The sequence below is a fragment of the Saccopteryx bilineata genome, chromosome 7 (assembly GCF_036850765.1).
Source record: "Saccopteryx bilineata isolate mSacBil1 chromosome 7, mSacBil1_pri_phased_curated, whole genome shotgun sequence".
NCBI classification, from domain to species: Eukaryota; Metazoa; Chordata; class Mammalia; order Chiroptera; family Emballonuridae; genus Saccopteryx; species Saccopteryx bilineata.
The window spans coordinates 53,425,098-53,438,947 of record NC_089496.1 but is presented as its reverse complement, the minus strand read 5'-3'; the positions used below and the strand labels follow the sequence as shown (position 1 = coordinate 53,438,947).

Genomic DNA, 13,850 nt, shown 5'->3' with positions numbered 1-13,850 from the left:
ATAGAATTATCACTATCATCTGGGGACATTGGGCGTTGCCGTGTGGCCCCAACTTCTGAGACCTCTTTGGAATTCTACGGTAGGGATCGTTGTATTTCGTGGCCGACACCTGCTTACAGCATTACTTTTTTTTTTTTTTTATATACAACTTCATATTTCCATGGGTGATTTGAAATGCTTTGATTGGCAGCTGTATCTTAACTTCAGAGTGATGTGTGTGTCGATGAAATTTCATGGGTATCTTAAACCGAATCTTCTCATGTGCCAGTGAGGAGGCAACGTCCAGATGAGGCGTTTCTGTGTGGCAGGGACTCGAAGAACCTCTCAGCTTCCCGGGGGATCCCCGGACGCGCTGGGCCCCAGATCCTCGAGCCCAGAGAGTTCAGGTTCCGTCAGCAGATTCCCCAGGAGACGCCTCTCCATCCTGGGACGTCTTGGCTGCCCTCTGTTTCCCCCGACAGCCTGTCCGTTGCCAGCCTGCCCTCTGTTGCCTCCTCGACGAGGGTGCGAGCCATGTGTGCTGGCCCTCGGCACGCTGAGAGGGCCGTAGCCACTCACGCCAAGGTCACTGGCTATTGCTGCTCTGACCTCAGACCGGGCACGTCCTGTTCTCCGGCTGGCACTTCACCCCGTGCAGATCCTGCCCTGCTGCTGGCCTAGCTCCCTGTGGACACGCAGTTGCCACGGAGCAGCTGTGGGCAGCCTTCCAGAGCTCCCGACGGCGGCCGGGCCGGGCTTTACTCCTGACAGACTGCTGATCAGAGCCGTGCTGTGCTGCCCTGCTCGGGGAGCCCCTGTTTCTGACTTCCACCTCCCTCGTTCTGTTAAGGGGAGCAGCGGTCCCAGGGCTGGCCCTCGTTGCCCCCTTAGGGTCTGGTGGCCTTGGTTATTTTGAGAAACCTTCCTACTTCTGTTCCCAACCCCAATCAAAGGAAAAACTATGTGGGTTTTTTTTTTTTTTCTCTTGATCTCTTGATGTAAATTGGAGTTGACGTCTAAGAGTCACCCACAGGCATCTGTTAATCTGTTCAAGAGAGCAACGTATTCGAGTCCACGAAGATTCAGGGTCCAGATAGGATTTCCACGAGACCCCAAAATCATATTCTTTTCAAAAACTTGCCAATTCAGGCCGAGGCACTAAGCTGCAGTTATAACACTCAGAATTCCTGGAGATATCTGTGGGTAAAATCTAGTTATAAAAATTTTGCAGTTCAAGGATAACGTTGTTATCTTAAGCCTTACATCATACTGTAAACTGCTTACATTCAGCTTTGGATTTGGGTCGAAATACCAGGGTTTGGGTTAAAACGTCTGGTGGAAATAAGAGGCGGAGGAGGACAGTTTCTGCCGTGTGGGACAGTGTGTCAGAGGAGGGACAGTACTGTCTTCCTTTTGCAACATCCCGGTGTTTCCTGGGGCTGTTTTTACCCAGTGAAGCAACAGTCTTGCAGGAAAATGAGCAAGTTTAATGACAAAACATTCAACTTCTTTATTTAAAAAAAAAAAAAGCCCTATTCTTACTTACTCTTGAGATCTAATGTGGCTGTTGTAGAAATCAGGCAGAAGTAGGGAAGTAATTAAGAAATGAGTGTGAGCCTGACCAGGCGGTGGTGCAGTGGATAGAGCGTCGGACTGGGATGTGGAGGACCCAGGTTCGAGACCCCGAGGTCACCAGCTTGAGCGCGGGCTCATCTGGTTTGAGCAAAGCTCACCAGCTTGGACCCAAGGTCGCTGGCTCAAGCAAGGGGTCACTCGGTCTGCTGAAGGCCCATGGTCAAGGCACATAAGAGAAAGCAATCAATGAACAACTAAGGTGTCGCAATGAAAAACTGATGATTGATGTTTCTCATCTCTCTCCGTTCCTGTCCGACTGTCCCTGTCTATCCCTCTCTCTGACTCTCTCTCTTTCGCTGTAAAGAAAAATAAAAAATAAAAAAATAAATAAATGAGTGTGAGGCATTTTTAGACAGTTGGCCAAACATGGGGTCACGAGGTAGGTAAGGAGCAGGGCTGACCCCGCGATGGAGGCGCCCGGAGACTGTGTGACGCGTCCTTTCTGGGGACGTTTCCCTGCTGCCCATGGCACTGTCCGGTGCCCCCTTTCTGACATTCCTCGTGTGCATTTTGCACCGGTCCTTTCTTAGGTCCTCAATGTTACCACCTTTTTCTTATTTCCCCCGGTTCATTCCCATGTCTCAGTTCTGATATTTGAAGGGTTTTGAGATTTTTCTTAGGAGAAGGATGCTTTTAACAGTTTCTCTCTCTCTCTCTTTAAGCCTATATCAAACACAGCCTACATGCTAACTAATGTGTTTCTTTATTTATTTTATTTTAACTATTCAGTAAGTGTTCTGATGCTGGGATGATGTGTTATTGCCAATTAAAAACATTATTGCTTTGGGAATAAATACGTTTATGGCGGAATGATCCGAAGTCCTCTAATGGCTCCATTTGGGCTGCAGATAAGTACCTGGGTGTTTTATTGACGCATATATTCAAGTTGCCGCATTGTTAGCTTAAAGTCCACATCGCCTTTAAACTTTAATGGTGGCTGTTATGCTTTTCTCTTAAATTGGGATAAAAATAAAGTGTGTTGAAGTCCAAATTTTGTGGTTATGACAGTTGAAAGCCTACCAAGCTTCTCCTTGCTAATGGTTACCATTTAATAGGACTTTTCTCATTCTATAAAAAGCTATTCACTGTCCTGTTAATTTTTATGATAAACTATTTTATTTTTGCAGAATTTATGGCATCTTAACAGCTGAAATTTGGAATGGGATTTTTGGTTGTAAATGCAGGCAAGGGGTGTCTATGCGGAGATAAAGGACAAGGAGAAATGATAGGATTAGGGTGGCCTGAGCCCTTAGAGTGTTGTGGATTTTGTTCAATGTTCTTTACAAAAATATTGGAGTCATGATTGCCATATCGGTAAGGAACAAAACAAAGCAAATAAAAAAGTAAGTATCAAGCTCAGTCTTATTTCTCAATTCTCTTCACCTCTCCCCTATTCCCGGGACTGGCCACATTCTCACCACTGCGGCTGGGCCCTATGTATGTGTACCTTGCAGCTTCCAACCATACTGTCCTCTTCTCCGAGAAATTTTACCAAATGGAATGTGTCATGTTATTTCCAACATTTTAATTAAAAAAAAATTTTAAATACCTAACAGGAAAATTGTAAGAATTTTATAGTGAACCCAATTCTGGCACTAAGTTCTGTTTTCCTTGTATTCTGCTTTAACAAAAATTTCTCAGAACACCTAAGACAGCCCCTAAGCAGTCAAGTCTTGAGGCAAGATTAGGTTGGCCTCGGAATAGCACCATCACTACGTGGTAAGTGTGCCGTCACCCGCAGACAGGCTCTGTTGCTTTCTCGTATGTGATGGACGTCCTTGAGTCTGCTAGCCTTTCTTGACTTGCCATTGCTCATCCTCTTCTTCAGACTGTGGCCGGCCGATGCTTTTATCTGGACAGATGCCTTTTATTTGATGATCTAGCCATTGTTCTCTACCACATTCCATATAATGTATTCAGATGCTAGTATGACAGGCGGTTTGTTTATTTATTTATTTATTTATTTTCTCCTTGCAAATACTTACTTAAACGAATACCTATGGACATCTTGAACCTCCATCACACCCTGCAAGGTTTCTCAGATGAACACGTTGTGGCTTGGGAGTATGTGAGATCTTCCCCCCTCCCTGGCATGTCATTTGGGTGCTTATAAACTTATAAAAATTCTGGGGGAGGAAAAAAATGGTGGCTCAGCAAGAGGAAGTAATTTGTTCAAAGCCACATGACTGAGTTGTGATTTGAACGGAGGTCTTTTCGATTCAGAGCCCGCCGCGCTTCCACAGAGCATGCACCTCGGACTGGGGCGGAAGGGCCGGCGGGCGTGAACGCGTGACCTCGACCAGGTGAAGGGGCCCCCACCCCAGACTCATGGAGTCCTTATGAATTTGTACGTCCTGATTGTCTTCTGCTGGTGTTTTCTCTCTGCGCCGGTCGTCCTAGAACACGCCGTTGGGATTCATTTGCTTTTAAATATTCCTGACTGAAAGTTAAATTCGTGATCCTGAACCTCTTTTCTCAGCATAAAAAGTGACAATAATCTCTGTCAAAGAAGCAGTTTTTAGGTCAGGAGAGAAGACCTCTATCTTCACCCGACCACCAGCGTTGATTTTGTTTTATTGGGGATCTTTGCCAGACGCGATTTGCTTTATGTCTAACGCCATCCCATTTCTCCCCTTTATTATTATATTTTTGGCTAGTTTTTTTCATTCTTTATTTTTTTTCTTGCCTTTTGTCCTTTCTGAGAATTTTTGAGTGAGAACTGCTAAGGCAGACATGTTAAAAGAAAAAGAATTTGATGTTGGAGCTTATAGTGCGAAGATGAACCATTGTCTCTTTTCACCAGATATCTCTTATTTATAATGTGAATGGAGCAAGGTGGCCTTGAAAATAATTTGTTACTTTGAGTTGGTTTCCCAGCTCTGCTTTCAGGGGAATGGAAATTGTTCTGTGTCATTGGTTATTATTTATCCCTGCCGTTGGTCCAAATGTATCCAAGGGCCTCCTGGTTTCCCACATGCTGAGGCTCTGTTTGCAGAGGGAGGCCGTTGGTACTCGGAGCTCAGGCAGAGATCCGCAGAGGAGGGCTGGCTGATCATGCGTGGCCATCCGCTCCTTTTCTTGTGGTCTTGCGACAAGTTCCTCTGGGAAGGAACTGTGACTTAGTCTCCCTTGGCAGAGTGTCCAGCACAAAGTTAGACACTTAGTGTAGACAGAACACAAACGCAAGCTCCGTGTGGCCACACCTGCCATGTTCTGCGCTGTGTACTCTTCCCACAGCACAGTTCCCAGATACACAGTAGGTGATCAAGAGACACATATGGAGCGAGTTAGGAATTGGGTGTCAGATTTGCTTGGATTCCTGTTCTCATATTCTCTGGTATTCATAGTTTGATATGTAGTTTGAGTTAGTAAATAAAGTCTTGATTTGGTTATTTAGTTGTGCAGGCTTATGTGATTGGAAGGTTACATTTTCTAAAAGACACTGTTCTATATTTTATTATTTTCCTCTTACCTTGAAACCTCCCACGCACTTTTTAAATAGTTTCTAAAATTGAGATGATTTGAGGGCTGTTTATCTACCTGGTTGCTATGGATGAGTGATTGAGGACTTTATACAGGATCACATAGAAGTATGTTTAAGAATAATTTGAGGCCCTGGCTGGTTGGCTCAGTGGAAGAGCATTGGCCTGGCATGTGGAAGTCCCGGGCTCGATTCCTGGCCAGGACACATGAGAAAGTACCCATCTGCTTCTCCACCCTCTCTCTCCTTCCTCTCTGTCTCTCTCTTCCTCTCCTGCAGCCAAGGCTCCATTGGAGCAAAGTTGGCCCGGGTGCTGAGGATGGCTCTATGGTTTCTGCCTCAGGCGCTAGAATGGCTCTGGTTGCAACGGAGCAACTGCCCAGATGGGCAGAGCATTGCCCCCTGGTGGGCATGCCAGGTGGATCCCAGTTGGGGTGCATGCGGGAGCCTGTCTCTGTCTCCCCTCCTCTCACTAAAAAAAAAATAAAATAAAATCAAATAAAAAAAGAATAATGTGATGGCCCTGGCCAGATGGCTCAGTAGATAAAGTGTAGACCTGGACACAAGAGGCCACAGGTTCGATCCCTGGTCAGGGCACATATGAGAAGCAGTCAATGAGTGCACAACTAAATGGAACAACTAAGTGAAACAACAAGTTTATGTTTCTTTCTCTCTCTCTCCTTTCACCCCTCTCTCCCTTCCTCTCTTTCTTTCTCTCAAATAAATGGAAAAAAAATTTAAATAATAATAATTTTAGATGAATTCATGCGTGATCAAACCATAACAAGTCATGAGAGGAGAGAGAGGCATTTGCAGGGCAGGTCACGAGGGGGTAGAGGTCAGTGTCCCCAGGAAGCTGTCACTGCAGGGCGCTGTATACCAAGTGGCAAATACGGTTTCAACACCATCTGAAAGCTTATCTAAAAATAGTCTCAGTTTAAGAACTTCAGCAGTGAACCAGGTGTGCCTCCTGCTTAAGCAATAATTTTCTCAGGAGCAATGTTTTGAACTGAGAGTGACTTGCGTGGTTATGAAAAGAATGAAGTTACTGATAAAAATTATCCCCTTTTGCAAGGGATGCTTTTAGTCCCACAGCGTAATTGCTTAAAGGGAATGTTCTCAGAGGAGGCCGATCCTAGGTGCTCATTAGTTTGGTCGTTTTAAACATTTAAGGTGTGGAGAAAAGACTGGATAATCCCAATAATTCTTTGGCAATTTATACCAAAAAGAAAAAAAAAGAAGAAGAAGAAGAAGAAAGAAATGCATTAGCGTTAGCAAAATGGGAATGCCACAGAGCTTTAAGCTTTGCACTTGTATGGCTTGACATAGAAATGTAATGTTTATGTCTTCATTCCTGTATGGTTTCTTTAGTATTTTTTGTGATGGTTCGAAGCTTTTAAAAGTGGTTTCATTATTAGGAGATATAGGTGTCCTTCGCAATTCAGGTTGCTTTACCAGTGGAAATGGAGTTCTTTTACGGAGTTGCAGAAAAAGCATTTTACAGGACCTGCCTTTGGAGGAGGTTAGGTTTTCGCAGTAGGATTTATTCGGGGTTGAAATAGAAGGCTGCCCACAGTAGGATTTACTCGGGGTTGAAATAGAAGGCTGCCCACAGTAGGACTTACTCGGGGTTGAAATAGAAGGCTGCCCACAGTAGGATTTATTCGGGGTTGAAATAGAAGGCTGCCCACAGTAGGACTTACTCGGGGTTGAAATAGAAGGCTGCCCACAGTAGGACTTACTCGGGGTTGAAATAGAAGGCTGCCCACAGGTTACAGGTGTCTCATGCCTGTCTGTCCCACCAAGGGAAAAGTCCAGCCTTGTCTTCAATGAGCCCAGTATAGAGACCAAAGTCCAGATATTCTGCACCGTAGATCAGCCCGTATCAAAGCTCGGTCCAGTCCAGGCGCGGCTCAAAGCCCGGGCTTGGGAGGTTGGCGTGCCAGGCTGAGAGGCAGCTGCCCACCCACACAGCCCGGCTGTTGCTCGGAGAACGTGCCACGGACAAGCAGGGCAATCTCGCTTGGAGCGGGAAGAGAGAGCTCTGCTAAGCCTGTGTTTTTATCTGTGGGCTGGGGGACCAGCTTTTCTGTAAGCCCACCCGTCTGTTTCTTTAGAATTTTGTGGGCTTGTGTTGGTTCCTCCCTCTAACCAATCAGATCCTTCCTCTAGGCTAGACTGACAGGCCTCTATGGCCACTGTCTTAGTTTCCACTGCACTGGCCTCAAAGTGGAAGCACAGAGGCACCTTGCAGCACAGCACAGTGTGGGGTTGAATGGGTGCTTCCTCACTGGCTCAGGGATAAAGACCCTGAGGGCACAATGCCCTAATGAGCCTGTAAATGGAATGCCGAAGAAGCTTTTGTCCGAAGCAGCCTTTCCAGTTTTATGAACCTGTTAGTAGTGTCTAATTCCCTTTGTTCCCTCTCCCCTTCCATATCTAGTCACTGGCCTCTGCCAGCAGCAGGACAGGACTGGGCTGACACTTTGGAGCCCCTTGGGTTGGGGCTCCTGCATGCCCTTGGAGAATGTCTCAGTGGGAAAACGCTGTCCTGACTCTGTGGTTGGGATGGTGGCGGTGCCCCGGTCCCCAGTGGAAGTGTGGGAGGTAGCTTCCGTGTTTCCCCTGTGGGTGGTCTGTCCCGGCTGGTTCCAGCTTCTTTGTGTTCCTTTTAAGCTAGTTGTTTCATAAAAGCAAACTCCTTTTCTCTTTTCCACAGGGAAAGCCTCCAACCTAAAAGGCAAGTTTGTATCTCTTCTTAGAATGTTTTTTGTTACTGTAGCCTTTGTTCTGCACAAGTCCTGGAGAAGGAATTGATAAAAAACAACAACAAACAATCTTAGAAATACAATGTATTGAGCACAGAAAGGACCTGAGAAATGGAATCTAACGTCTTCCTTTTTGCAGATGAGGAAGCTGGGGCCCAGAAGTAGGCGATCAGACAAGCATGCAGCTGAGTACAGGCCGCCTGGGGGAGGGGCATTGTCATTACTGTGCTCTGCCCTGGGTGTCGTCATTACTGTGCTCTGCCCTGGGTGTCCCGCTGACTGAACGGAGTGCGCAGTGTGGGGGAGGGTGTGTACTGGACAGAAGGGAAGGCTCAATATTCTGGGAATCTGAATTTATTCAACTTATATTAATGTTTCGCTTTTTTTTCTTCTTAATTTATATTGCAATCATGCATGCAGTCTGCCTCGTAACAGGGAGAGCTATGGCGTTGTGAAATCTGAAAGCTTGCCTGGAGGTAACCAGGTGTCCCTGCTTATTTACTGAGGGTCTGTGTGCACCGGGCACAAGAGGGCACTTAGGATCTTCTTATATCATCATGTGTTTGCTACTGTGGTTCTAAGAACCACAGTCGTATGGAAGGGTGGTTTCTCGTTTGCATTTGTCCTATCCTTTTTTTTTTTCTTTTCAAGTCTACATCCTCCAGTTGGCTAAGCCTGTTTGACCTGATCATTAAAATATGTTTTGGCTTACTGTTTAAGCAAGCCTCGGTTTGTGTGTTGAAAGCCAGTTTATTAAACTACCTAAAATAGGCAGCTAGTCAGATTGGTTGTGATGTGAATTGTCAGCATTTCTCCCCCCCCCCCCCCATTTGAACTGAAGTGCTTACTGTGGGTGAGTAGAAAAGTAAGGATTTCTAAGTTCAAACTCTCAAGAAGTTGTCAGGAGCATGCAATGTTCCATCCCAGTCCGCCCTAGCTACTTGAAACAGTTGTACTCAGTTAAATGTACCGATTGCTACATGAACAGGGAAAACCTTGCTTGGTGGATTCTGTTCCACTTGGAGCAGCAGAGAGACTGGACTGAGGGGTGTGGCTTGTGTCTTGTGATGGGCAAGAGCTCAGGACTTGCATTAGCCCGTGGCACCATGGTACCTGTATGCGAAAGAGACTTCTTAGGATGGGTTTTCTTTCTTTCTTTAAATGTTAGAAATCTACAGAAGTTCAAAGAAGGAAATAGTCATCATCCACATTCCCAACATCTGGAATTAACCACTCTTAGCCTTTGGATAAGTCTGCTTTATTTTAACTCTCTACATATTTTAGTAATGATAGAAGTGACATATGGGTGTTCGTTAAACGATTTAAAGGACGATACACATAATATTCTACTTTTAATACTTTTATATGTGTATATAAATTTATATAGAAAATATAAACCAGTGTCTAGTCAGGGTTGATTTTGCTCTCATTTAATGCTGCAGGGCGGTGGCTGGGCCCCCACAGTGCTGGGGACCTGGGGCCCTTCTCGTCTCTTTATCTGCCATCTTTCACTTGGGGTGGCTCCTCCTGCTCCTGTCACCACCTCGTTATCACAGGTATCACAAAATGAGCCACAGAAAAGGGAGAATATACCCCTTTTAAGGAGGCAGCGTGGGAGTACATCTTTCTGCTCATGTGCCATTCATCAAACCCAGTCACATGGTCACATTAGCTGCAAGGGAGGCTGGGAAGCCACTAAAGTGTCTCATTAAAACTTCTGTTACTGTGGAAGAGAACAGGTGTGAGGGTACAAGGAGCATCTCCGTCATAACTGTCAGCCACAGGAAAGGAGTTGCTTTCGGAAATCCTTTCTTCTTATTCTTTTTTACTTTCTACCGTATTGCTGTGCGAAGGAAAATCTGTCACTGAAGTTATCAAGTGGATTTGAGCTACAGAAAAGAGATAACCAGGGTGGACGTGTTTGCCTTTGGGGTTTTAAGGCAAACTTTCTGCAGTGGTTACAGGGATGAGTGTGAAATACTCACACTATATAGATTGAGACAAGGTTGCTTTTCCTTAACTCTTATTTTCTCCTGGGATGCTTTCTGTGTCTTTCTTTCTCACCATTTTGTTTTTTCGGTATTTGGGTTTTTTGTTTTTTGTTTTTTGTTTTTTTTGGTATTTTTCTGAAGCTGGAAACGGGGAGAGACAGTCAGACAGACTCCCGCAAGCGCCCGACTGGGATCCACCTGGCACGCCCACCAGGGGGCAACACTCTGCCCACCAGGGGCGATGCTCTGCCCCTCTGGGGTGTTGCTCTGTTGCGACCGAGCCACTCTAGCGCCTGGAGCAGAGGCCAAGGAGCCATCCCCAGCACCCGGGCCATCCTTGCTCCAATGGAGCCTCGGCTGCGGGAGGGGAAGAGAGAGAGAGGAAGGAGAGGGGGAGGGGTGGAGAAGCAGATGGGCGCTTCTCCTGTGTGCCCTGGCCGGGAATCGAACCCGGGACTTCTGCACGCCAGGCCGACGCTCTACCACTGAGCCAACCGGCCAGGGCCAGTATTTGTTTTATTATACTTACTCTTCGTACCTGTGTCTCTTGTGTTTGCAGGAATGGCTCAGTCTCGAGGCTGGGTGAGAAGATACTTCAGGGCCTTTTGTAAAGGCTTCTTTGTGGCGGTGCCCGTGGCAGTGACCTTCCTGGACCGGGTGGCCTGTGTGGCGAGAGTGGAGGGAGCGTCCATGCAGGTGACGGTGACCACAACGTCCTTCCTTACACACAGCACGCGCTTCGTTGTTTACCGGGCCCCGGGAGGGGGAGGGGGAGGAGGCTGAGCTTTCTCTGCATCAGTTCAGTGCTGGGCGCTCTTACAGAGACCTTGACCTTCACGGTCTTTCCCCGTGAGGTTCCCCAGCGCAGTCCTGGTCAGCGGAGGGGTGGGTCAGCATGACGACCCGCTTGTTCTCTGCGTCTGCAAGCTTTTTTTCTTCTTTCTTTTCTTTTTTTTTGGGGGGGGCGAGGATTTTAAATGGAGATTCTAAAGAAATTTTACTAACAGACATCACATTCTGTGGATACAGATATTTTAATTATTCATATTTGAATCTGGACTTAAATATTTTTTAAAGAAGCCACTGACTGGTGCAGATGCAGAATTGGCTTGTTGAGTGACCCGACTGAGACATGTAAGTCTATCTGTATCTCTCCAGCAGGGAGGAAAGTCTAGGTCACCAGCCCCCCCGGTAATCTGGCGTGTTCGTTCAGCACGCTGCTGACTGAGAAGTTTGAGTGAGGTAGAGATTTGGAGCGATTTCCAGAAGTGACATGCGAACAGGCTTCTGGAATCACTAGCTTAGAGAAGACGTGACTGTTCTAAAGCGGAGCTCTAGAACCCAACCCGTTAACTGTGTTTACGCAATTTCGAAGTGTTTGCATTTTGTGACACGGTTTGTTTTCTTCCGCGGTTGGCATGCCTTACGTTCACGCATTGTGCTCAATGGCTCTGTAAAACGCATCGATAAACTTCTGAGAGCTTAGAATTATACAGAGAATAACCAAGTGTGTGTGTGAGTGTGTGTGTGTGTATGTGTGTGTGTGTGGGGGGGGGTTAGTTAAAACTAGTCAAGGGCATAGACACCAGCTTTGAGCAGTTAGATGAATTTGCATTTTATAAAAAATGATTATATTGAAATCAGCTCAGGGAGGGAGGCCCATAGGGTGTGTGCTTTGGGTGAAGCTGAAGGTTGAGGTCGGGCTGTCTGAACACTGACCTCTGTGTCCGTCCTTTGAGGGAGCTTAGGGCCTCCTTCTGGGCAGAGGAAACTGAGCCCCACCTGTGTCTCTCAGGTGCCCCCCATTAGTGGGCCACCAGCCCCAGGCAAAACGGTCCCCGACTTTGAAAGCAAGAATATTTTCCTGCAGGGGCGCAGAACATACCAGGAGAAGGAGTCACAGGCATACGGTGTTATTCCTAAATTGAGGAGTAACGCATAGTTTAAGGCGTTGAACACAGATTGGACTTGACGTTTCCTGCCTCTGCAGTTTTGAATTAGACCCCGTTCTTAGGGAAGTCTGGACTTCTTGGTTGAGCTTTTGAATCAGAACCTTAACAGGAGATGAGAAATGCCTGCCACCGCTGCCCAGCTCCGATTTCGGTCCCTTGAATCCCTGTGACTCCATCAACAGGTGTGTACCTTTTGGTGACAAGCAATCACGTTACTAATGAGTTTCTCCAGTGTCATTCGCGTTGCCTTGCTAGGCACCATCACTGCCCTGAGGTGGGTTTTCCCCAGACCGGGAAACCTCCTGACCTTGGGTCTGACGTCCCGGGGTCACGTGGTGGCCAGAGGGCCCCATTCCTCACGGCTGCAGCCCCGTCCGTGTTGACCCACTGAACGTGCGTAGTCACGGCTGTCAGGAGGAATTTTCTAAATTCACTAAAAAAGAAAATGCAAAAAATTGATCATCTTATGAAAGAGAAAGTGTTAAGTGGTGTCATTCTTAGCAGTCTGTCTGCTGATTAATACCGCCTTTGCTGCAGATACGTTAGAATGTCCTACAGCAGGGGTCCCCAAACTTTTTACACAGGGGGCCAGTTCACTGTCCCTCAGACCGTTGGAGGGCCAGACTATAAAAAAAAACTATGAACAAATCCCTATGCACACTGAACATATCTTATTTTAAAGTAAAAAAACCAAAATGGGAACAAATACAATATGTAAAATAAAGAACAAGTAAATTTAAATCAACAAACTGACCAGTATTTCAATGGGAACTATGCTCCTCTCACTGACCACCAATGAAAGAGGTGCCTCTTCTGGAAGTGTGGTGGGGGCCGGATAAATGGCCTCAGGGGGCCGCATGCGGCCCGCGGGCCGTAGTTTGGGGACCCCTGTCCTACAGTATCCCTGGACCTCACTTCCCATAGTTCAAATCCACTGCCTTGTAGTTTGTTTGAGATATTAGATAGGATTTTCCCGGCTACTGGTTACAGAAAAGCAGCTTGAATTGACTCAGCTAGACAAGGGGATTTATCAGGAAGCTTGCTGCGTCTCCAGGAGGAAGGTGAGAGGGTGGCCGTCATCGGGGGCAGCTGGGACCGGGGACAGGATGCTGCTGGGTGTCCCGTCCTCTCTGCCTGCCGTCCGCTCAGGCTCAGGCTGCGTCTGCTCCGAGTTCTCGCAGCCCGGCTCTCTCCCCGCCTCGGGAAGAGCTCTCCGCCCGTCTTCATTTCACTTCCAAATGGCTCAGGGAAGGACCGGGGGCTGATGCAGCTGGGGTCAGTGTCCCGCCCTGTGCAGAGAGGGGTCTGCTCCGGTCAGGGAAGGACCGGGGCTGGTGCAGCTGGGGTCCTGTGCCCCGCCCTGTGCAGAGATGGGTCCCCTCCGGTCAGGGAAGGACCGGGGCTGGTGCAGCTGGGGTCCTGTGCCCCGCCCTGTGCAGAGAGGGGTCCCCTCCGGTCAGGGAAGGACCGGGGCTGATGCAGCTGGGGTCCTGTGCCCCGCCCTGTGCAGAGAGGGGTCCCCTCCAGTCAGGGAAGGACCGGGGCTGATGCAGCTGGGGTCAGTGCCCCGCCCTGTGCAGAGAGGGGTCCCCTCCGGTCAGGGAAGGACCGGGGCTGGTGCAGCTGGGGTCATATGCCCCGCCCTGTGCAGAGAGGGGTCCCCTCCGGTCAGGGAAGGACCGGGGCTGATGCAGCTGGGGTCCTGTGCCCCGCCCTGTGCAGAGAGGGGTCCCCTCCGGTCAGGGAAGGGACCGGGGCTGATGCAGCTGGGGTCAGTGCCCCGCCCTGTGCAGAGAGGGGTCCCCTCCGGTCAGGGAAGGACCGGGGCTGATGCAGCTGGGGTCCTGTGCCCCGCCCTGTGCAGAGAGGGGTCCCCCTCCAGTCAGGGAAGGACCGGGGCTGGTGCAGCTGGGGTCAGTGCCCCGCCCTGTGCAGAGAGGGGTCCCCTCCGGTCAGGGAAGGACCGGGGCTGGTGCAGCTGGGGTCATATGCCCCGCCCTGTGCAGAGAGGGGTCCCCTCCGGTCAGGGAAGGACCGGGGCTGA

At 48.2% G+C, this 13,850-nt stretch overlaps 1 protein-coding gene across 1 annotated transcript in view; it reads left to right on the top strand.

The window, feature by feature from the left end:
* IMMP2L (inner mitochondrial membrane peptidase subunit 2) overlaps nt 1–13,850 on the top strand; it is a 650,984-nt gene that overhangs the window by 28,005 nt on the left and 609,129 nt on the right. The window contains exon 3 of the mRNA XM_066238932.1: nt 10,414–10,550. Within this exon, the coding sequence (XP_066095029.1) occupies nt 10,416–10,550 (135 nt within the window). The 5' untranslated portion in view covers nt 10,414–10,415. The remainder of the gene's footprint in view (nt 1–10,413; nt 10,551–13,850) is intronic.